General features: G+C 35.1%; 4 protein-coding genes across 4 annotated transcripts; all 4 read left to right on the top strand.

The window, feature by feature from the left end:
- The first annotated feature begins 1 nt into the window (after nucleotide 1).
- On the top strand, nucleotides 2–2,197 carry LOC124941557 (transmembrane emp24 domain-containing protein p24beta2-like). Its single transcript, XM_047481897.1, has 5 exons — nucleotides 2–294; nucleotides 454–669; nucleotides 1,045–1,231; nucleotides 1,347–1,454; nucleotides 1,889–2,197. The coding sequence occupies exons 2-5, from the start codon at nucleotides 454–456 to the stop codon at nucleotides 2,020–2,022; spliced, it is 645 nt and encodes a 214-aa protein (XP_047337853.1). The 5' UTR covers nucleotides 2–294; the 3' UTR covers nucleotides 2,023–2,197.
- Nucleotides 2,198–3,137: 940 nt separating this feature from the next.
- On the top strand, nucleotides 3,138–11,822 carry LOC124941319 (putative DUF21 domain-containing protein At3g13070, chloroplastic). The gene is made up of 14 exons (XM_047481621.1): nucleotides 3,138–4,114; nucleotides 4,630–4,727; nucleotides 4,808–4,901; nucleotides 5,606–5,683; nucleotides 5,863–5,966; nucleotides 6,200–6,281; nucleotides 7,653–7,792; nucleotides 7,874–7,952; nucleotides 8,073–8,136; nucleotides 9,029–9,120; nucleotides 9,287–9,352; nucleotides 10,375–10,491; nucleotides 11,092–11,271; nucleotides 11,412–11,822. The coding sequence occupies exons 1-14, from the start codon at nucleotides 3,509–3,511 to the stop codon at nucleotides 11,664–11,666; spliced, it is 2,055 nt and encodes a 684-aa protein (XP_047337577.1). The 5' UTR covers nucleotides 3,138–3,508; the 3' UTR covers nucleotides 11,667–11,822.
- A 395-nt stretch (nucleotides 11,823–12,217) lies between these two features.
- On the top strand, nucleotides 12,218–12,996 carry LOC124944114. Its single transcript, XM_047484586.1, has 2 exons — nucleotides 12,218–12,433; nucleotides 12,590–12,996. Exons 1-2 carry the CDS (start codon nucleotides 12,280–12,282, stop codon nucleotides 12,736–12,738), a joined length of 303 nt encoding a protein of 100 aa, XP_047340542.1. The 5' UTR covers nucleotides 12,218–12,279; the 3' UTR covers nucleotides 12,739–12,996.
- Nucleotides 12,997–13,667: 671 nt separating this feature from the next.
- LOC124944113 lies at nucleotides 13,668–15,513 on the top strand. Its single transcript, XM_047484585.1, has 4 exons — nucleotides 13,668–14,075; nucleotides 14,943–14,992; nucleotides 15,103–15,187; nucleotides 15,449–15,513. Exons 1-4 carry the CDS (start codon nucleotides 13,793–13,795, stop codon nucleotides 15,493–15,495), a joined length of 465 nt encoding a protein of 154 aa, XP_047340541.1. The 5' UTR covers nucleotides 13,668–13,792; the 3' UTR covers nucleotides 15,496–15,513.
- Nucleotides 15,514–23,312: the final 7,799 nt, after the last annotated feature.

Here is a 23,312-nt window from a genome sequence, read left to right as displayed (position 1 = left end):
TTCTTGTGGTTGTTAACCTGGAAGACAAGTCAGAAAAAGATCGAAGAGAGTCTTCTTCTTTTTCTTCTTCTTCTTCTTTCTTCTTCTTCTTCTTCTCACGAGAGTTTCGTCTTCTTCTCTGCAACACACAAATTTCTCATACCTGCTCTGCCTGCTTCTCCGACTGCCGGACTAACAGGCCGCAGTTTTCTTCACACGTCGTCTCATCATCTCTTCTTTTTATTTATTTCTTTATATATTTATCTCCGATTCCTTCCTTCCGTCAGGTCAGGTTCTTCTATTCTTCTAATAAAGGTAAAACATTTCAATACCTCTTCCCCTAATTTTGATTAATTCTCTTATACTTGCTTGCTTGCCTGCCTCTGACTTTTGATTGATTGATGTTCAATTTTACTAATAAGCGCTTAATTGCTTCAAATCAAATCAAATCAAATCATTAATTGATTAATGCAGATGAAATCCCGCCTCTTCAAATTTGTTGTCTTCTTATCTCTCGCTATTCTATCGACCACCACCCTGCAAGCTGTTTCTGGGATCAGGTTTGTCATTGACAGGGAAGAATGCTTATCACACAATGTTCAATACGAAGGCGACTCCGTTCATTTCTCCTTTGTCGTCATTAAGTCCGAGGGAGCATGGCATTATGCTCCCGAGGGGGTTGATCTTGTGGTAACCACTCATCTCTTTCCTTTCTTTTCTTTTCTTTTCTTTTATTATGCTCTTTTTCTTATTTTAGGGTTTCTTCTTTCTTTTTTTTCCTTTCTGTTACATTTTGACTCTTCATGTTCATCAATCATTCTCAACACTGTCTGTCTGTCTGTCTGTCTAACCAACAACACCCATTACAGATAGGCCAACATATTAGTTACCCTTCCAATGTGGTGGTGGGACTATAGAATCTACTGTTGCATACATAACATTTTATGATGTTCTTTCTGATCACTCATCTTAGGAGAAATTCATTGAGCTCCATTTTCTCTGCTTTAACTCACCCACATCACATGTCATGTGGTGTTAACCTAGCAATATTACTGACAATTTCAGGTGAAAGGACCTAATGGTGATCAGATACATGATTTTCGGGACAAGATAAGTGAGAAATCTGAATTTGTTACACGACATAAAGGAGTTCATCGGTTCTGCTTCACCAACAAGTCACCTTATCATGAAACTGTAGATTTTGATGTACACGAAGCCCATTTCTCCTACCATGATCCCCATGCAAAAGATGGTGCGCCATACTTGTCTTTATGGATTTTTTCCTTTCTTTTTACCTTAATTCTCTTTCATTATGATGGTGTTAATACTTCACTGTAGTTACATTTCTTGCTATGGTTTATCTTTAGAACACTTTAACCCTTTGTTGGAGCAAATATCCAAGTTAGAGGAGGCTCTATACAACATCCAATTCGAACAACATTGGCTAGAGGCTCAGACTGACCAACAGGCTCTGGGTATTTCTTCATCTCCTAATTTTTTATGCTATTTGCATTGATTGCTACAAGATATTATTTTATCATGAATGACGGCTTGTTTCTTCTGATTTCTTGGATCTAGTATCCTTTTTCTTTTTAGTAAATAAATTATTGGATCTTTGTGCTCTGTTCCTTGTCGTGGCATGGCATCAATATGCCACGAAGAATGATTTTTGGTCATCAAAGATAATTGATATTGCTATAGGTATGTATTATGTGAATCTAAAGTGGATTCTTGAGGAAAAGATGACAAAACGTTGTCAAGGCAAGAAAAACTAGGTTGTTTTCATTGAGGACTCCCAAGTTAAAGTGTATGGAACATTGAATGATTAGTGTAGTTGTATGAAAGATGTGGATTGACTTGCTCATTTATTGTACTAGGCTAATAATAGCTAATGAATGAATGAATGCAGTAAATGAGAAGATGAGCAAAAGGGCAATTCACAAGGCATTGTACGAGTCAGCTGCTCTTGTTGGTGCCAGTGTTGTGCAAGTTTACCTTCTTAGACGCCTTTTTGAGAGAAAGATGGGGATGTCAAGGGTTTAGCTTTTCTTCTTCTTCTTCTTCTTTCTTTGTTGTCCCCTCTGTGCCTTTTGAATATTTATCCTATATACTGTATAAGTTAACTTGTGTCTTTTTTGGTGGTTCCACATTTGTTTAAGTAGCAGACATGCATAGACATACATACACATAACGTGTATTTTTAATTTATAACTAAAGTCCGTCCACTCTTTCTTCCTCTACTTTTTACTTTTTATTGTGAATGTTTGGACATCGAAGTCCCTTTAATCTAAGTTTGTGGAGATTTGCTTTGTCATTCCAATGGGGGTCTTTTTCATGATGACAGAGTCCTGCAATCATCATTGATGTTTGTTTATTTATTTTGATAGAAGAAATGCCTCAAGGAATGAATGTCAATTGCCTCTTCTTTTTCTTCTCAAGCCATAATATAATACCAACAGCCAGCATCATCTCTTTTACAGTCAGCAACGATTTCAATCAAATTTAGTTGCCCTCCTCCTCCTCCTCCTCCCATTAGTATGATTAGGCTATAAAATTAAAGAGAATATTGAGATACATTTTAAGAGTAGGCAAAATGATCTCGTAGGTAAGAAAAGCATACGATTCTTAACCAAACCAAACCCTTCCCTTCCCTTCCCTTCGCGAACTCAATGAATAGACAGAAGATCTAACATACATACATACATACTCTGGAGTCTGGAAGGTCCAATTGGTCTAAATAAATTTAGAATAAAAAATGCAGCCGCATATACTTTGTGAATCTGAAACCTCTAATAAGGAGAGGAACCCTCCAATCCAATCCAAATTAAATTAAGGAAGAGAATAGTATATGTATAAAAAGAAAGAGATTTGGGGATTCAACAACAACAACATACACCAAAATAGAATTCAGAGATTTGACAGTCAAGAGTGAAGTGAAACCAAGTAAAAATAGATCTCAAAATTCAGATGTATTCCCAGGGGGTTGTTGTATTAATATTAGCTGTTTTTGTGTATCTATCTATCTATTTTCATTTTACTTCATAAATTTGGACTTCAAAAATCCAATCCTGACCAATTTCGAGGGTGTATCGGTAATTTCATTCTTAAGACATTGTAAGTAACACAACTTTAAGCTCCTCCTACTCCTTTCTCCCTCCCTCCCTCCCTCCCTCCTGCGACGAGAGATTCTCCACGCCTACAGCTACAGCTGCTACAGGCTACAGCTACAGCTGCTACAGGCTACAGCTACAGCTAGCTGCTCCGGAAGAAGAGGATGAAGATGGAGGTTCAGATAGCAGCCACTCTCTCTTCTCTTCCTCCTTCTCCTCCGCCCATACCCACCAGCAATGCATCATCCGCTTCTCTCTACTCATGAAGCTCCTCTTTCTCTTCCTCTTCCTCTTCATCCTCTACTCGATTTCAAAACCCCCCCTTTCCTCCTTCCTCAACAAATCCTAGTATTTATCTATTCCCCTCTCTCCTTCCTTCCCCATCTCTCAAGTTTGCTTCTTTTTCGTCCCTTGTTGTCATGGATGCACTATCCGAAGCATCCGCACTCACTCGATTGTCATTCTTTTCTGCTCCCAAGCGCTCACTTCTACTCGTCTCACATTCTCACTCTACCTTCTCGACCAGGAACAATATTCGCTCCACACACCTGCATTTCACTGCTCCTTTTCCAGCCAATTGCACTTCCTCCTTGCTTGGAAGAAAACTATTTTTTGCAAACCCCCCAAGAAATGAGGTCTTTCTTCATGGAAGAAGAAGAAATAGAGATCGCTTCAGACCAATTATGGCCAAATTCGTCGACGGACAGGAAACGTCGGAGATGGTTGAGCAATTCAATAATAATGGAACCACTCAAGTTTTGGTGAAACGTGGAATTGTCTTGGCTGCCATTTTCTGCGGGGTCTTGGTATTAGGGTGCCGGAAAGTGTTCGCAGTCGAGGGTGTTGCCACTGCAGGTTATGATGCTGTAGGGCGTACTAAATTGTTGTTAAAGGGTAGTTGGCCCAAGATTTTTCAGGTTCTTCTAGTTCTAAAAGAACAAGGCTTAATTCTAGCTGCTCTTTTGGGTCTCTCTGCGTTTTTCTCATTGGCAGAAACTTCAATTACCACTTTATGGCCATGGAAGGTAAGATGCAGCCTTTTGTTTTATGATTCCAATTGAAACAAATAGCTATGAATTTGACCAGATTTCTGGTTTAAGTGACAAATCATGTAAAAACTGCATTTTATCTCATTGACAGCAGTAATTCTATTAGTTTAATATTGTGTATAAATCCCAACTTGACAGGCATGGCAGCCACTTAGTAGAACTGCACATCAATCAGTTTGACATCTCTTTTTAGTTTTGGAGATTTGGCGGCAAGGCACTCTTTACATGTCTAAATTTAATGCCTATATTTCCTATTTTTTTTTTTTTTTATCTTAATGTGATTATGATATGTTTTACATGAAAATCAGGCCACTTGATATAGTTATCTCTCATTTCATTACTAATATGAGATCATGCTGGCTTCTTAACTTGTATTTGGTAAATGTTGCCCATAGCTTCTGGTGCTTGAACATTGGCATTTTGTTACTCATTGTTTTGGTTTTTCTTAGTAACTCTTTTCTTATCGCAACTTCTCTGCATACGCATAACAGGTGCGGGAATTGGCTGAAAAAGACTCAGAAAACGGCGTCTTCAAGTTGCTTCGAAGTGATGTTACTCGATTCCTTACGACCATACTTATTGCAACAACGTATTCTTACACCATATTTGTTATCGTAGCCTGAATCTGGATATGTGAGCTTTCTGTATTGAATGTGTGCTCTTTGTCAGGGTATTGAACATTGGTGCAACTGCACTTGTTACAAAGGCAGCCACAACTATATTTGGTGAAGCTGGAGTAAGTGCAGCTACTGGGGTGATGACTGTAAGTCTGGATCTCCCTTTAGTATGCTAACATGCTCGCCTCATATACTTGGTTTCCATGTCATACAACTTAAATATTTGTGAAATGACTTGATTTTGCCCTAGGTGTTAGCTCCATATGATTATGTAGTACAAGATACAGTTAGAACTTAAAAGTGCTTTTGTATTGATATACTTATTGCTAAAATTGCTTGGTCGGAAAGGATGAATGTATCGTATAAGAATTATGGTGTTCAAATTTTTTTTCTGTCATACTTATATATATTTGGAAATGGTCACGAAAGATTGAACCCGCGACGTTGTGACCACGAGCCTTGTGCTCTACTACTGTGCTAAACGAGCCTTCATAATTTGTATTGATATATTGCAAGTCTAATTCTAGTTTGTTGCTTGACAATGGTAGTCTAAGACTATAACTACTAATCTCATCTTGTCATTACTTGTACGCAATTGTTTTTGTTTGGTTGTTTCATCACAGATTATGCAACATTCACGTAAAATGTGGAATAATTAAAAAGTCGCCCCATTCAAAAAAGTTTCAGAAGAATTTCTTGTGGCACTTAACAGATTGCTCATGAAATTATTTAAAAATTTAGAATCCCTTTCTCATTTCAGAAGTTGTTATCTTGCTTAAACATTCATATTAATGAATTATGAAAACACCCATTTCTTCAGAGATGTTTAATTTATTCTTAATGATGCCAGGTTGCTGTTTTGCTTCTCACTGAAATCACTCCCAAAAGTATAGCAGTTCATCATCCAACAGAAGTTGCTAGATTTGTGGTAAGTTTAGACTTAAAAGTGAACCAAGATGTAAAACTACCATTTAAAACAGACCATTTATTTTATGTGATAAACTTGATGCTAGTGTTTTGCACACACACACACACACACACACACATATATATATATATATATATATTGTTTGCAGTAGTTTATCTAATATTACTTGCAACCTCTAGGTCAGGCCAGTGGCTTGGCTTTCCGTGGTATTATATCCTGTGGGAAAAGTTGCAACTTATTTGTCGAATGGGATGCTAAAACTGCTTGGTCTGAAAGGAAGAAGGTATCGTATAAGAATTATGGTGTTCACTTTTTTTTTTTTTTTTTCTGTCATCATTACTGGTTAGATAGATTCCCTCTCCGGCTTTGACACTTAACTGGAATTTGATGGGAAGAGCTAGTTTTTTATTTTTAAAATGGTCATGAAGGCTCAAACGCATGGGATAAGTTTTTTTATTCTGTTTATTAGCCACTTCAACATCCCATTCATCATCTTGGATTTTTTTTATTTGCTAGCGAACCATATGTTACTGAAGATGAATTGAAGTTGATGTTGCGAGGAGCTGAATTAAGTGGAGCTATTGAAGAGGAAGAACAGGTGAGAGAAAACCATTGTCTTTGTTTATATAGAAAAACAAAGAGAAGTTGTATTATAGAGATCATGTTTTCCTTCATAACATTTAATATCCTAATCAAATTCAATCAAATATTATTATTCTCAATCATATCGTATTAATAATAGATTATCACATATTATCTTAGTATCTAATATTTCATCACCCCCCCTTAATCCAAGTTAGTAACATTGACTTGTTATTTTGCTATGAACATTGATTTGAATTTGCAACATAGTTTTACACTTTAACAATAGTAATGTTTTCATTTTCTCTCTTATACCTCATCTCCAGTCTTTGTCATTTCTAGCGCTTCTATCTCTTTAACTCACTTTGTCTCCAGTACTTTTGTTTCCAACTCGTGTTGTTTCTTTCTTTTCATTGGGTGAATATCCTAATAAAATCTAATCACATATGTATAATAATAATAATATAAAGTAATAATATCCTAATAAAATCTAATTACATATGATTATCTTCACTCATTCATATTATTATATAACCATATATTATTTTAATCTCATATCTAATACAGGAGAAAATTCATATGTGATTCATATTCTTTAGAACAAGTAAAAAAAGAGTGTCTTTCTACCCATTGTTTAGCATCTGTTGAAACATCAACTCAACAAAGTGCATGTTGTTTGTAGACTGTAATAAACAATCATACAATATGATCATTCTTAGACATTTTTATAATTCATGGGTTATTATATTTTTTTTAAAGTTTAAATTTGTATCAATAAAGTTGTCGGGAATTGTGACATGTCGTGAACACGACTTCATACAATACAAACAGCGATAAAGCAAGGGCAAAATGAAAAGAAAGAGGGAAAAAGGGAAAGCTCAACAACAATCGAGATAGAGATTAGGATCATATAACATCAAATCCCAATCAAACACTCCAGCAGTGTCTTCCAAAAATCCACACAACCAAATATAACGTATGAAGCTTCATTCACAAAATATAAGATCTTCTTCCAAAGCTCACGAGCTATTATATTTGAGGAAATGTATGTATTTTGAGTTTTAGTGAGAATCCTTTGGGATGCATATTTCTTCTTTCAGTCTATCTACCCAGAACCATCATTGAGCTTGGTTTTCTTGTTCTATCTTTCCCTTTAATACACAACCCTTGTCATGTTCAAGATTGTATCACTTCTGACAGAATGGTATTTACCCATGCCATATTACATTTAGAACACCCAACTGACTGTTACATGTGGGGAGGATATTACCAAGTCACTTATATAAGCTGTGCAACTGTTCTCCCTTTGTTAAACTATAGAGATGGATTTTCCAATTTCATAGATATACAGGGAAAGTTGGCTAAACATTCTGGCATATGTTTGCAGGACATGATTGAGAATGTATTGGAGATAAAAGATACTCATGTTAGAGAAGTGATGACACCTCTCATTGATGTTGTGGCCATTGATGCTAGAGCAACCCTTGTTGATTTTCACAACTTGTGGGTGACTCATCAGTACTCCAGGTACTCTAGATTTGTCATCACGGTCATAATATTTTGTATGCAATTTTACATATCCTAAAACCCTGAGTAACATTTCTGTAGGGTGCCTGTTTTTGAAGAGCGTGTTGACAATATAGTTGGCATTGCATATGCAATGGATCTTTTGGATAATGTTCAGAAGGTCAGCTGGTTGCTACTAACTTATTTTGTCTTTGTTATCATTCTCTTGCTATACATTTCATCAATAATACAAAAAAAGCATCTAAGAGTTTGTGGAACTATAATTTGTTTGATTTTAAAGGGGGATATCCTTGAAACATCTACTGTAGGAGATATGGCTCACAAGCCGGCGTATTTTGTTCCTGGTATCCTTTTACTATTCTTTTTCTCTTGTTGTCTATTTTAATTTTGAGTATTTTGTGCTATTAATGTTTGTCTTTTGTCTGGTGAGTGAGTCCTTGTCTTTAATTTGGTGTGAAAGTTCTTTGTGACTGAAATGTATCTTTTAATCACATCACTGAAGCTTTTGCATTCAAGTCCATCAGTTGTATAATTCAGTAGGACATCCGACGTAATGCTCTCATTGGCAATTCCCTAAGGGTGTATCTGTAACCGCTAGTAATATTGATATTATAAATGGATAATAGAAATTAGGCTTTACACTTGAAGAAAGGGATGATAAATTAGAGGAAAGGTGCGAGACTTAGAAGAAGGGGGTGAGACCTAGAGAAGATGGGGATGGGGATACAGACTCTTCTATCTTCATTCATTTCATATCACTACCCTAAAATACTATTCCTCTATATAATGTATAATAACCAAATGCTATAATCCTCTACATGCTAGCCCATGTTCCTTATGATGTGTATCACTCTGTTTACTCGTGAATGTATCCTACCAAATAACTCCTATTATCATCTAGATTACAACTTTTCTTAACCAGATAATTCAAATTTCATCCCTGTTTGAGCAATATGTCCAGGCAAAAAACTTAGGGTTCTCTACGAAAAATATCTGTTGCCAATGGGTAATGAAGTTGAGTGTCAGAGTATCCAAGACAATAAGTAGACCTTGACTGAGAATTATAAAATTCGTAGACGCATATATGAACTTTGAGAGTTGTTTTGGGTGATATGCCTTTTATTGGATCAGCTTTTAATTGCAAATTCTGCAAACTTGAGCTGGTTTCATTTAAACTTTTAGATAAAATTATGATAGAGAAACCGGTTGATTAAAGGATTTTTTATAACCATGCAGATTCAATGTCGGTCTGGAATCTTCTCAGAGAGTTCCGTATTAGGAAAGTTCATATGGCTGTTGTCCTCAACGAGTATGGTGGAACAGTTGGAGTATGTAGAAATCTAATACTTTTCTTTTCTTCTTTTTCTAATGGAAAATTTTCATGATTTTATAAAAGGTACATCTTATGTACTGGGATATTCTATTTTGCCTAATTGGATTTGGATTTAATCTATTGTTTCAATGAAATCCTCATCTTGCAAATGTGTGAAACAGTTGGTTACTCTTGAAGATGTGGTTGAGGAAATTGTTGGTGAAATCTTTGATGAGAATGATTCTAAGGTAAGCCTCGTCCATATTTGTGTTCTTATTTCCAACTCATATGTATGATATTACTTTCTTCACTGCTTCAAGAAAATTCATAATTCTTCTGTTCGTGTCTTCTCATCATAATATACGACGATCATGATTTTTTGCTTCTTTGGTGTATCCGATCACAATTCTTTCGTTTAGTACTGTGAAATTAAATTATAAGAATTTGGAGACACCTGGAATAGGATTTTCACAATATTTGCCTCCACCATGTAGCAAACACCAGGATTTGCTAGTGTAGAAAGTTCTAAGAAAAAGATTTTTTCATATATTATGGGATGATTAAACTATTAATGGGAGGCCAATTTATAGGCAATAGAGAGGGAAACTAAATAATAAAGAACAACTTCCAAGATAGGCCGTACAGTCAGTAGAGTGTCTACTTCTTAAGCGTAAGTTGTTGGTTCGACCCTTACTTGACGCGTTTCACCCTTTCAAAAAAACTTCCAAGATAGGCATAAATGAGCATTTTGTTGGGAAGACACAACTCCAACCACATGGAGTTAATGTCTCATGGAAATGATAAAGGTGTTGTTTGGAATAAGCCTAGTTTGATAATTCCATAGCTAGTGTCCCAAAGAGAAGATGAGAAACAAGAGAATTTGGAGAAGAGATAAACCATAAATAAGTTTTTTTTTATTGCATAATGTAATTGGAACCCAAGGTTCTATTTAAACACTTGTCTAACCCTAAAGTCTAATTCTTGTCTAAAGAACATATTATCCCGGTTGAACAAAAAGAATAGATTGTTTTAAAATTTCCAATCTAGCATTAATAATAGATATACTATGCTTCACCCGTAACCAATTAGAACATACCTAGTAGAATAAATAAAAGGTCAAAAGAAGCCTCCCTACAACAAAGAGACCTGTAAGCTCTTTTTAAATATGAGATGATGACTTGTACTTTGCAAAACTGCTATTATAAAGGCTGAAATTTCATAAGCATGTTTGCTAATTTTTGCTACAATTTTGTATTCTATCTTGTAATAGGAGGAAATTGACAAGAAAACTGGCTATATTGTGATGCGAACTGAGGGAGTTTATGATGTGGATGCAAATACATCGATTGATCAACTCTCAGACGATCTTAATATCAAAATGCCTGAGGTAATCAATACTTTTGTGCTAATTATTTATCTCTTATTGGGTTGACCATGGTAATAATGAGAATTTTTCGTTTTAAACAAAATAAAAATGATTTCTTGTTGGGCCTGACTCTTGAAGATATCCAGATTTGACTCAGTTATTTCCTTTTGGTTGTTCTCAGCATTGAGGGATCAGTCAGTTTAACTATATTTCCAGATTCAAATGACTTTCCATGTTCTGACACAAATCTTTCTTATTTCTGTGTATCCTTCATACTAACCAATTTACTAGAAGCTTACACTATCCCCTCCCTTTATTAGAAGATACTAACCAATTTATTACAAGTGGGCTAGATGAATTTTTTGCGGTCCTGTCTGTAGTTGTATATTTTCAAATCCATTTTATGAACCAAGATACTGAATTTGGTTGTCATATTCACAATGAAACAGTTTTGTAGCTCTGGTCATGTTTCTGAATTGTGTATAGCTTTGTGCTGTTTGATACATTTGTCCTCATGCCCTAAGAATTTCTCCCATCTTATATCCTATGTTTTATATTCTATATCATTTGGCTCTGGAAAGGAAATTCACTCAGTTGCCCATTTTCCTGATTGTCCAACAGGGCCATCAGTATGAAACTGTGTCCGGTTTTATCTGCGAGGCTTTTGGATACATCCCAAGGACTGGTGAGACGGTTAAAGTGGTTCTAGAGAAAGCAAACCGGAAAGAGCATGGTGAGTTTACAGAAGGAGAATCTGACCGCCAAGATCAGGAAGAAAAACATCAAATCCTTAAGCTTGAGGTGAGTGAGGCTTCATGTTTGGCCATTGAAAAATAACACCATATATATTTTTTTCTTCTTCTTTCCTACAAGGATGTTCTCTCGAAACTGCTCTCTATTAAAAAAACAGCCTTCATTCAGAGAATGCTTTCCTGGTGCAGATATTAGCCGGTAATGCCAGGAAGGTGAGCGCAATTAGGTTTGAACTAGTAAATAACGACGATGATTCGACAGTGGAGGCAAAAGATGTGACGCGCTTGATTCCCAAGATCATGAAAAGGAAATGGAGCGGCGACGTGAATGGCAACGACACGAATTTCGACGAAGTGAATTGCTCTGAAGAAGGCGAGCATTCCGGTAGCAATGTAAATGGCGAACATGACGAATCTGTTGTTGGTGGTCAAAATGAAACATAGCAAGCATAGTGGTTTCTTTTATTTTCTTACTCAACAACGTTGTTGTTTCTTTTTCTGTTATTGGACATGAAAATTTTGTAACGAGTAAGAAGGAAGAAGTTATATATTGTTTTGTTTGGAAAGAGAAAATAGAAGAAGTAGCACTGAGCTTCATTTGTACTTGGAATACATACCTAATTGGAACATATGAAGCACTTTATCATATCCCATTGTCTTGTTTTTCTCTGATTCAGCATAAAAGAAAGAAAGAAAGAGTGGTCTGTCTGGTTGTTGAATCCAAGTACAAATAAGATAATTTTCAACCTTACCTTGCTAAAATGAAATAATAGTGTAACTGATTATTGCATTGGTAATGAAAAAAGTGATAAATAATATATAATTTAGGTAATGAAAAAAAGTAATAATTAATTATTGGGATTTTATAATGAGTATTGAAAGAAGGAAGGAAGATCTTGTAAACAAACTAGGCCCAATCTAACACCACTAGGCCGTTCGTTCGTTCGGCCCACTTAATTAATAACACCCCCTTCTTCCTTCCTTCGGTTTCCAACTTCTTCCAATCATCTCAGGTTAATAAGACACAGCAGTTTTGCTAGAGAGAGAGAGAGAGAAGATGAATACAGATATTACTGCGTCGACGAAGCCCGAGTACCCAGTTATAGATCGAAACCCTCCATTCACCAAGACTGTCGCCAATTTCAACGCCCTTGATTACTTACGTCTTACCACCATCAGTGGCATCTCCGTCACCGTCGGCTACTTGTCGGGTGCTTCTTCTATTTCTTTTCTCCATATCTATCTATTCCTGGATGTTTGTTTGTTTGTTTTCAAATTGCAAATTGCAAATTATTATTATTATACGATGTAGTTGATTGAATTGTGGGTTTCGTTTATTATTAATAATAATAATAATAATTGTGCAGGGATTAAGCCGAATATTAGGGGTCCGTCTATGGTGACTGGAGGTCTGATCGGTGTGATGGGTGGCTTCATGTATGCTTACCAGAATTCCGCCGGAAGGCTAATGGGTTTCTTCCCCAACGAAGGAGAGGTATCTCGGTACAAAAAGTAGGAGAGATCTCTCCTTTTGTTTTGTTTTCTTTTCTTTTTCCTAGGGTTTCCCCCCCACCCCCATTTATGAGTAGAGAGGGACAGAAAACAGCTAAAAGAGGAAGAAGAAAAAAGAGACTTCTTGGGGGTCATTCGATTCTGTTTGATGCATTGGATTGGAAATGCTTTTGCTATGAATAATAATAATAGTGATTGATGCAATACACTTGAAAAACTTTGTATGATCAAAGTTTCTTAATCTGAACAGTTGTTGTTGTTGGTCTGTCTGTTTCATTTTTTGACTTGGCAATTGCTGTTAATGTTGTTGTTGTTGTTGCAGCAGCAGTAGTAGTAGTATACTAGGAAGGAGTAAGATGCTTGGGGGTTGAATTCATGACAAATTTCATTTTGATGAGAATGCTTAGCTACGGTTAGATTATGAATTTCGTCCTTGAATGATGATGATGATGATGATAAGGTGGTAGCCAAATTACCTGCTGCAGACTCTCTTCGAGTTATTCGTTCAATATTTGGTTGCTTGCCTCTCTCTTGCTGGTCTCATCATCATCAGCAGCCTATTTCCTTTTTTCTTAACCATAAACCATACCCCTGCCCCCCCATAGATAGAGTATTATTATGTATTAGTAAATTCAAATGCTTTGCTCTTTAACTAAAAATCTCGTTTTTCAGCTTTGCTTTAGGAGGAGGAATCATCATTCATCATCATCATGTAACTTAGATTTTGCTTATTTCCTAATGAATCACTTATGCAATGAATAACCCATTATATTAATAGAATGAAAATGCTTAATTTGTGGGTCTAGAAAAAAGTAGACAAGAATAAGAAAAAAAAGATAATAAATGTGGTGCAGAAAAATCTTGGGGTGTCTGTCGTTAAGTTGTGGTTGCCGCTGAAAAAGTTGTGATTGTGAATACAAGAAGAAGAAGATGACGACGTCGATACATTACTGATCCTGCTTCTTCTTCTTCTTCTCTCAATCACAAATCACAATCACCTGTTTTCACCTCTTCTTCTAGCTAGCAAGTAGCAACTATATATACTTTCCCCACAGATAATGAAAGCTTCTTTGATTTGTTCCCCCCTCCCGGTGGTGACGGCCGGGCTTCCCTTCTCACCTTCCCCGCTCCTCCTCCGTCCGATATTCAATGACCACCACCAGTACAACTCTAAATCATCATCATCATCCGTTAGCCTCAGAAATGGACAATACCGCCGCTTATCGAAGAAGAAGAAGCGGAGATCCATCTCCGCTGTTATCACCGATATTGTATTGCCCCCCGCAGTTGCAGATCCAGGTCAGGCTGAGGTCACTTGGCAGATTGTCGTTGGTGCTCTCGGTAACTTTCTCACTTGGCAGATTCATATAGCTAGTACTAAATTGCTTTCTCACTTGGCAGATTCATATAGCTAGTACTAAATTGTTGATCGTAGCAACTTTTCTTTTGGAGAAAAACATCTTATTAAAATAGCTAGAACTCTTGTCTAGATAAAAAAAACCCTACTCTTCCATATCTCTGTCAATCTTTTCTCCATATTTTCAAAAGTCATAGTTCCTCCAAATCTCTTTGCTTTTACATTGGACTGGCACACGAAAAAGAAGAACCCAAAATATGTCAATGGGAATGATCCGTTCTTGAATCCAAAATTTTACTAACCAGATCATTCTCATTTCCCACTTCAACCATAAAGACAAAATGTAATTTATTAATCAGAGATGCCTCAAATCAAATAGGATCAATATCCTATTTAGATAGTCAATTCAAACTCCCACTGTTTAATTGCTTCACTTATACATTTAAGTATCATCAACAAAACCCTAGATTCTCTCATTCCAGTGCCAATTGTTACCCTTTATGAATCATCACGCCCTTCTACTCAGTTTTGAGCATAATCCTACTACAAGCCTCCATAACAATAACAATCAAGTGTCGAGATAGAGGGTCTCTCTGCAACATGCTTCTAAAGATAGTGAAACAACCTATCGACATACAAAAAGTGATCCATTGTTCTCCTATTGTCATTCTCATTCCCATATATCCTCGTCATACTTAAGATTTATAAGATGGTTCTAGGCTTTCTCAATATCCATCTTACATAAAACTCCAATTTGATCTAAAAATGCCAGAATGTGACCTTAATAATTAATTGGGTGTTTGAGTTATAAGCTTAAAGCTAACTTTTTTCTCTCAAACAATACTATGCAGCTGGCACGGCACCGTTTGTGGTTGCAGGGATCGAGTTCAGCAAGAGAATTGTGAGTTTTTTTTTTTGTATCTGATCACCTTATCATAATAATGTGGGGAAACAGTTATATCCAAGACAAGTGATCTTCTGCTTTAATGTTTTATCTTTTGGGTTGTTCAGGTAGCTCAACAAAGATGTGAAGTATGTAAGGGATCGGGGCTGGTTTTGAGGGACAACAAATATTATTTCCGATGCCCTGGTTGTGGTATAATTCTCACTCACTCCCTACCCTACCCTTTGCTGGCTGGCCTAAGTAGAGAGTATGAGCCTGGTTGATATTGAATGCTTTTCTCGCAAAGTTTAGAGAAATGGCATATAGCCATAATATCATACATAGTCTTTTGAGAAATGGCATATAGCCATAATATCATACATAGTCTTTTGAAATTTAACGACTCCTCTCTCTCTCTCTATATATATATATATACAAACATTTTATTAATGTATTTTCCAATCGCATTGGCAGGAGGATTTCTCCCATGGCAATCATGGAAAAGATTCTTCTCTGGATGAAATGTGTAGCTCCCTCCCTCCCAAAAAGGTTAAACGAAACATATGTTTAGCCATGTATGTATGTGTCTGAATACAAGTTGTTGGTTGTATTCAATTGGATTCCCTGAGTTGTAAGATCATAATTGGTCTTGAAACCAGATTGAATATATAGTGCAAGGATAGAGAAATTGAATTGAAAGAAGAGCGAGCAGTTGGTACTCATTCATATCCACCATGATCCTTGGATGCTGCCGCTGCTCAGTAGTTTTAGTACTGTCCTCCTCCTCCTCTAATGAATCAATTTGTGGATTGTTAGTTAACCTCAATCAATCAATCAATTGAGAATCCCTAAAATTTCATAATTTGAAATTGGAACCTCTATCTATCTATCTATCGGTTGATTGATCATCATCATCATCATCCTAGGTGATGATAATAATTCATCTTTAAACGATCTCTGTCTGGATCACATTGGTAAACTTGATTTGGAGTTTAAATGTCTCCAAACAAGAAGCTCCTCGAACTAAGGCCCTCCTGACTTAATAAATTAACCGAGAAGAAAACACTTGTTAAGATTGGATGAGTTATCAATTATTATAAAACAAGTAGATGAAAGTAAAATATTTGACAAAAAGATTTCAACCCCTTATATAAGAGAGATTTTGGAGGAAAATCTGGTTGATAAAATGATTTCGTTAAAAAAACATTTTGACTCATTTTTGTTCACAATTGATAGCACTCAATTAAAACCATATTTTATTCTATCCTGAATTATAAAACTTTATTTGTTAAAATTTCTAGATTTTATTTGTTAAGTATAATTTTGTTTATACATGTAATATTATGTATGTAGATCATTGGATGCAACCATTTTGTTGATTACACATCTATTTTTTTTTTTTTTTTTTTTTTGATGCTTAATTTTAAAAATTTTGAAATTTTAAAAGTTTTCGAATTGTCGAGTGAAGATATGTGCTTAATATATATATATATATATATATATATATATTTATTGAGAGTAAATGGATACTTGAGTTGAATTGTGGGTTTATCTGCCCATAAATTTAAAATGGTTAAAAATAAAATTAAAAATATTATATGTATGTTTCGAACTTACAACTTAACAAAAACAAATACAACCCTTTAACCAACTAGACTAATAAGACTTTATATTTTAAAATCAACACAAAATTTGATTAACGCGAGACATTTTAACAATAAAAGTGTAATTTTTTAACTAACTACTTAATTTCAAAAATGTCCGGATTATCGAGTTGAGAACTGTGGTTAATTTGGATATATATGTGAGAGTAAATAGAGATAGTTGATTCGACCGAAATAAAAAATGTAAGGTTACATATTAGAGGTCGATTATGGATGGATAAATGTGGAATGAGATGGATGATTAACCAAATTGAGGATAAAGAATGTTGAGTTGTATGTGAATGACATTGATTAAAATTTACGATGAAATTGGTGAGTAGGTAAATGAGTGTTATTTTTTATTTTAATATATTATTCGTGATTTATTAAAAATTTAAACATTAAAATAATATTATTATATTTTTTTAAAATATTTTTTTATTATTATTTTTATCCGTATAAATCTTTGGTAAATCTTCTTAGTTATTATTAATTTTTCATTAACTCAAATAATAGAATTATACAAAATCAATATTAAATGAGAGATTTCAATGTCTGCATAAAAATTTTCCGGTTAGAGAAAGTACATATGTTTATTTTTTATATTTGGAAACGGAAATTATAAATTAAGCTAAAATTGTAAAAAATTCTATACCTTAATTATAATTATATTTTATTTAATTTCTCTTTCCCATATATTATTTTTTTGGTCCATATATGTAAACTATTTTTCTATTTCATAACATCATTAAATTAACAACTTTAAAAGAGTTAAAAAAGAGTTTAGACAACTTTAAGAAGAGTTTTTTTTTTTTTCAATTTGAAAAGTCAACACGATTCAACAATAATCTTATTCAACTTGCGTTTTTAGTGAATAAGCCCTTTCGTTGAAAGCCTTAATAAAAATCACAATTACAAAGTTGAAATAAACAATACTCATCTCTTTGTAGTCGTCGTCATCATTATCGTTTTATCGTCTTCATTATCCTCTTCGTCGTCAACATTTATGGTCTGAACATGATGGTGCTTCAATAGTTGTGACAGCCTAGTGATTGTCTTCCTCTTCTCATTCATTGTTGTTTTCATTATTTATAAAAAATGATAACAAATTTGACAAAAAAATATTTATTTAATTTTTTTCTCATCAACACCGACCTCTTCCTTTTCGACTTTATACTTTCATTTCTCGGTTAATCAACAATATCCTTTTTTTACCTAATAAACTACTCATATTACTAATCTTGTGACCTCACTTTTGCACTCAACAATCTCAACAATACCAACATCTTTTACCATCATTTTGACAAATCGACCATCTCATTATATCACTAACCTCTTTACCAATAAATTCGGTAAACCAACAAATTCATTCATATATTTAACGATAAATATTTTTTGTTCTCCAATGAACATCTCACTACTAATCTCGTGACCTTACTTCGAGTATTTTATACCTCAACCATCTCATATAGTTACCGTGACCTCTTTACCTTCACTTTAGCAAACCAACCACCAATCATATTGACATCTCATCTCGTGAACTCACTTCTACACTTCGGTCAACCAACCATCTCATATCACTAATTTTTTTACCTTTACTTCTTTGATAAACCAACAAATTTATTCTATATATTTAACGACAAATATTTTTTGTTCTCCAATGAACATTTCACTACTAATCTTGTGACCTTACTTCGAGTATTTGTACCTCAACCATCTCATATCATTACCACGACCTCTATACCCTCACCTCAGCAAACCAACCACCAATCCTATTGACCTCTCATCTTATTAACTCACTTTTATACTTCGATCAACGAAACTCAATGAACTTCTCCATCTCATGACATCATACTTTCACACGCCACTTATCTCTCACCAAACCACCAACCACCAATCTTAATCACACTTTCACACGCCTCTCTTATTTCTCGGCAAACCAACCACCGACCTAAATCGACATCTTGTCCCTCGACAATCTAACCACAAATTACCAATCTCAATCGACACAGGGTTTAAACTTAGGCCTTTCATTTCTCAAATTTGCAACTACCATGATCATTGTCATTTTAGTCTTTATACTACCACTCTCAAAGACTTAGGTCTTTCATTCACCCATCATACCATCCGCCCACATATACAATCATACTTTGTCTTAAATTTGCATTAGGTGGAATTCGAACCCTAATCTCAAACATGAAATGTAAATACTTTAACCGCTAGACCATTTATAACCGTTGATTAATTTAAAATTGTGTGTATGCATATATATATATATATATATTGTAGGTATTTTTACTAACCGAACCAACCATTAAAATCTCAATTGACCTCACACTTCGGTCAATCAACATCTCATTCACATATATATTTTTAACTACCAATCACAATCGACCTCTTATCTTCTGATCTTATGATCCTTTGTTACTTGTCTCTTATTCTTCAACAAACTAACCATCAATCCTAATCTTACTAACCTTTTATTCCCTTAGAAAACAAGCCACTAATCCCATTGACCTCTAATTTCGTGAGCTCGTACTTTCACATGCTTCTAATCCATCACAAACCAATTATCAATCACAATTGACCTATAATATCGTGACCTCATTACTTCCACATACTTATTATCTTCCGAAAAATCAACTGTTAGGATTTGTATCTCCCAAATCCGACCAGCTTGAAACAATATGTAAAAATGCAAGAAAAAAGAACACAAGAAGACAAAGATTTATAGTGGTTCACTCAAATTGAGTTACGTCCATTTTAGCCACCACCAGATTTCACTATAAAGAAGAAAAGAGAATACATAGTTTTTGCCTCACACTTTATCTCTCTAGAATTCTGTTTTCACAATGTAAACTCTTAATAATCACATATTTATAGGGTAAACATTTAGGTAATAAACCTAAATAACTTTGGTCAGGCCCAAGCCCAAAACCAAAAAGAAAACCCAATAAACTCTAATTAACAATGTAGAGTTTATTATAAGTGTAGGCTTCATAACTCAACAATCTCCCACTTAGAGACTAACTTCATCATCTCTCGATCGGTAGTGGCTTTCCATTCGGTGTCTTAACGAAGAAGACCAACTGAAGTTGCACACAACTTCAGTTTCTCATTTGTCACAGTTTTCGTCAACATATCAGCTGGATTCTCACTTCCGGGAATCTTCTCAAGAGATAATACTTCATCTTCTAAAGCTGGTCGGATGAAATGATAATGAATCTGTATATGCTTCGTTCTGCCATGATAAACACAATTCTTTGCCAAATGAATGGCACTCTAACTGTCGCATCATAACACACTTCCCTCGTAGTCTTGACCCAATTCTAGCAATAAGGGTTATAACCACATCATCTCCTTAGCAGCCTTTGTCACAACAACATACTCTGCCTCACAACTAGAAAGAGAAACAATCTTCTACAATTTTGAAACCCAACTGATTGCAGTACCTCATAGAGTATAAATGTACCCTATTGTGCTCTTCCTACTATCAACATCACCACCATGTTAGCATCAACATATCCTTCAAACTCATATTAGACTTTCAAAAACACAAAGCAAGACCTGTACTTCCTCTTAAGTATCGTAGTATCCACTTTACTACTTCCCAATGTTGTCTATCCGGGTTGCTCATGAACCCGCTAACAACTCCCACTACATGTGTTATGTCTAGTCTTATGTAAACCATCACATACATAATACAACCAATGACAGGGCATACAGAACAATGGCCGTGTAATTTTTCTCCTCCTTTGTTGAAGGCGACTGATCTTTGGATAGTTTGAAGTGACTAGCTAATGGAGTACTAACTGGTTTTGCATCATATAAGTTGAACCTACTAAGAACTTTCTTCACATATTCTTATTGTGAAAGCTTGAGAACTTCTTTATCCCTGAAAATTCTTATTCCAAAGATTTGTTTAGCAGCACTCAAATCCTTTATTGCAAAATTTTCAGACAACTCTTTCTTGAGCTTGTTAATCTCATACAAGCTTGCTCCAATAATTAACATGTCATCAACGTAGAGGACTAGAATAATGTATGATTTATCAAACCTCTTGATATAGAAGCAATGATCAACTTCACACCTTAGAAAATTGTTACTTTAATGAAGTTATCAAACTTCTTGTACCATTGCCTTGGAGCCTGTTTCAAACCATATAGAATTTTTTGAAGCTTACATACAAGCTCATATTTTCTTTTGATTTCAAATCCTTCTGGTTGTCGCATGTAAATCTCTTCATCTAAATCACCATTAAGAAAATCAGTTTTGACATCCATTTGTTGAAGATGAAGGTCTTCTTTCACAACCAAACTCAAAATAGTTCTGATTATCATCAATTTAACTATTGGAGAGAAGATCTCATTGTAGTCATTACCTTATTTTTGTTGAAATCCTTTCACAACCAACCTTGCCTTGTACCTCATGGTTTTATCATGTTCTTCTTTAATCATGAAGATCCATTTATTGTGAAGTGTTTTCTTTCCCTTTGGTAGCTTAGTGAGCTCTCAAGTCTGATTCAACGTCAAAGAGTCCATCTCATCTTTCATTACAGACTCCCACTTAACTGATTCATCAGATTGTATTACTTCCTCATAGCATTCAGGTTCACCTCTATCTGTCAACAAGATATAGTTCAGAGATGAAGATCACCTCTCAACTGGTTTTCGATTCCTTGACGATCTTCTCAACTGTATAACTAGTATTTGCTGATTTACCTCTAGGGCCACGTTTTCAACAATTTTATCTTCAACAACACATTGTTCTTCTATGACAGTCGGTATATATTCAGCTGAAAATTCTCTTAAATCGACTGTACTAGTCTCTTCCAACTTGGAATCACCATCTGATATCTTCCCAACACAATCTTTGTAGAGAACATGTTCATTGAAGATAACATTTCTACTACGAATGATCTTCCGATTTTGATTATCGCAGAAACGATAACTAAACTCGATATCACCATAACCAATGAAAAAACATTTATTAGACTTTGGATCAAGCTTGCTTCCATCACATTCATTAATATGAACATATGATAAACAACCAAACACTTTCAAATAAGAAAGGTTTACCTTTTTATTGTTACAGGCTTTTTCAGGAATTCTGAATTCAAGAGGAACAGAGGGTCCCCTGTTTATCAAGTAGGCAACAGTATTTATAGTTTTTGCCTAGAAGGTTTTAGGCAGCCCTGCATGCAATCTCATGCTTCTAGTACGCTCGTTCAATGTCCGATTCATTCGTTCAGCTACTCCATTCTCTTGAGGCGTTCGGGGAACAGTTTTCACCATACTGATATCATTCACAACACAATACTCTTTGAAATCTAAATTGATATATTCACCTCTGTTGTCGGATCTCAAGCACTTAACTTTCTGATTTGTTTTATTTTTAACCAAAGCCTTCCATTTCTTGAAAATAACAAATACTTTAGACTTGTGCTTCATAAAATATACTCATACCTTTCTTGTCGAATCATCTATAAACGTCACGTAATATTGTGATCCGCCAATAGAATAAATAAGTGCATGTCCCCACACATTAGTGTGTACCAACTCTAACATTTCTTTCTTGAGCTCTTTCCCAATCTTTAAGAAACTCACCGGTTTCTGTTTTCCAAGAATGCAGTTTTCACATAATTGATGTTCAACTGACTTCAGTTCTGGAATCTGTCCATTCTTCAAACGAATTTTCATTCCTTTTTCGCTCATATGACCCAACCTGCAATGCCATAGCTCACTGTTCTTTGAGTCATCAACTATAGCAACAATTGTTTCTCTGCAAGTTGAAGTCGTGTATAACGTTCTAGTTTTATGACCTCGAGCAACAACTATTGCTCCTTTAATCACCTTCCACGCACTATTTCTACAACTAAAATTGTGACCTTCTTCAACAAGTTGTGTAATAGAAATAAGATTGCGCATTAAACCTGGAATGTGCCTCACCTTATTAATCTTCAAAACAGAACCATTTACCATCTTCAATTTGATGTCCTCCATGCCAACAATATTCAGTGTCTCACCATCTGCGAGATAAACTTTCCCACAGTTTTCAGCCACATAATTCTCCATTAATTCTTTGTGGGCAGTGATGTGGAAAGACGCTCCCGAGTCCAAAACCCATGAATCTATCGGGCTATCAACAAACAGAAGTAACGCATCAATGACAGATTCTATAACAACGTTGGCTGCATCATTTTTATCATCACTGTTTTTCTTTGGTGCTTTGCAGTTCCTTTTAAATGACCCTGTTTACCACAATTCCAGCACTCAAATGTCCACCCAAACTTGGACTGACTTCTCCTGCTCCTCGACATAGATTTGCTCTTACCTCGGTTGAAATTTCTATCATTACCTCTGCCCATGTTTTCCATATTCAGAGCAGAACCTTAAACGTTTCACCAGAATCAATTTTACGAACCTTTTCAGCAAAAATACGATCTTTAACTTCAACAAATTTTAGTTTAACATTTCCAACTGAATTACTAATTGCTTCCCTTATAGGTTCCCAACTATTTGGTAGAGATGCTAACAAAATCAGGGCACTAACTTCATTCCCAAAATCAATCTCAACAGATAGCAATTGATTCATAATTGTATTGAATTCATTCCAATAAGTAGTGACAGAAGTACCATCAACCATTCTTAAGTAAAATAGTCTTTTCATTAAGTGTACCTTGTTGTTAGTAGATA

This window comes from Impatiens glandulifera, chromosome 6 (genome assembly GCF_907164915.1).
Source record: "Impatiens glandulifera chromosome 6, dImpGla2.1, whole genome shotgun sequence".
Taxonomy (NCBI): domain Eukaryota; kingdom Viridiplantae; phylum Streptophyta; class Magnoliopsida; order Ericales; family Balsaminaceae; genus Impatiens; species Impatiens glandulifera.
Note: the sequence above shows the minus strand (reverse complement) of the source record. Positions and strands in the feature narration are given on the sequence as shown.

Excerpts from the sequence above, each read along its gene's own strand:
- LOC124941557 (XM_047481897.1), top strand. The coding sequence starts at position 454 with ATGAAATCCCGCCTCTTCAAATTTGTTGTCTTCTTATCTCTCGCTATT. Across the intron at positions 1,232-1,346 it reads TGATCCCCATGCAAAAGATG|AACACTTTAACCCTTTGTTG; the intron begins GTGCGCCATACT and ends GTTTATCTTTAG. Across the intron at positions 1,455-1,888 it reads GACTGACCAACAGGCTCTGG|TAAATGAGAAGATGAGCAAA; the intron begins GTATTTCTTCAT and ends GAATGAATGCAG.
- LOC124941319 (XM_047481621.1), top strand. The coding sequence starts at position 3,509 with ATGGATGCACTATCCGAAGCATCCGCACTCACTCGATTGTCATTCTTT. Across the intron at positions 4,115-4,629 it reads CCACTTTATGGCCATGGAAG|GTGCGGGAATTGGCTGAAAA; the intron begins GTAAGATGCAGC and ends TACGCATAACAG. Across the intron at positions 8,137-9,028 it reads GCCGGCGTATTTTGTTCCTG|ATTCAATGTCGGTCTGGAAT; the intron begins GTATCCTTTTAC and ends ATAACCATGCAG.
- LOC124944114 (XM_047484586.1), top strand. The coding sequence starts at position 12,280 with ATGAATACAGATATTACTGCGTCGACGAAGCCCGAGTACCCAGTTATA. Across the intron at positions 12,434-12,589 it reads CACCGTCGGCTACTTGTCGG|GGATTAAGCCGAATATTAGG; the intron begins GTGCTTCTTCTA and ends ATAATTGTGCAG.
- LOC124944113 (XM_047484585.1), top strand. The coding sequence starts at position 13,793 with ATGAAAGCTTCTTTGATTTGTTCCCCCCTCCCGGTGGTGACGGCCGGG. Across the intron at positions 14,993-15,102 it reads TCGAGTTCAGCAAGAGAATT|GTAGCTCAACAAAGATGTGA; the intron begins GTGAGTTTTTTT and ends TGGGTTGTTCAG. Across the intron at positions 15,188-15,448 it reads TTTCCGATGCCCTGGTTGTG|GAGGATTTCTCCCATGGCAA; the intron begins GTATAATTCTCA and ends TCGCATTGGCAG.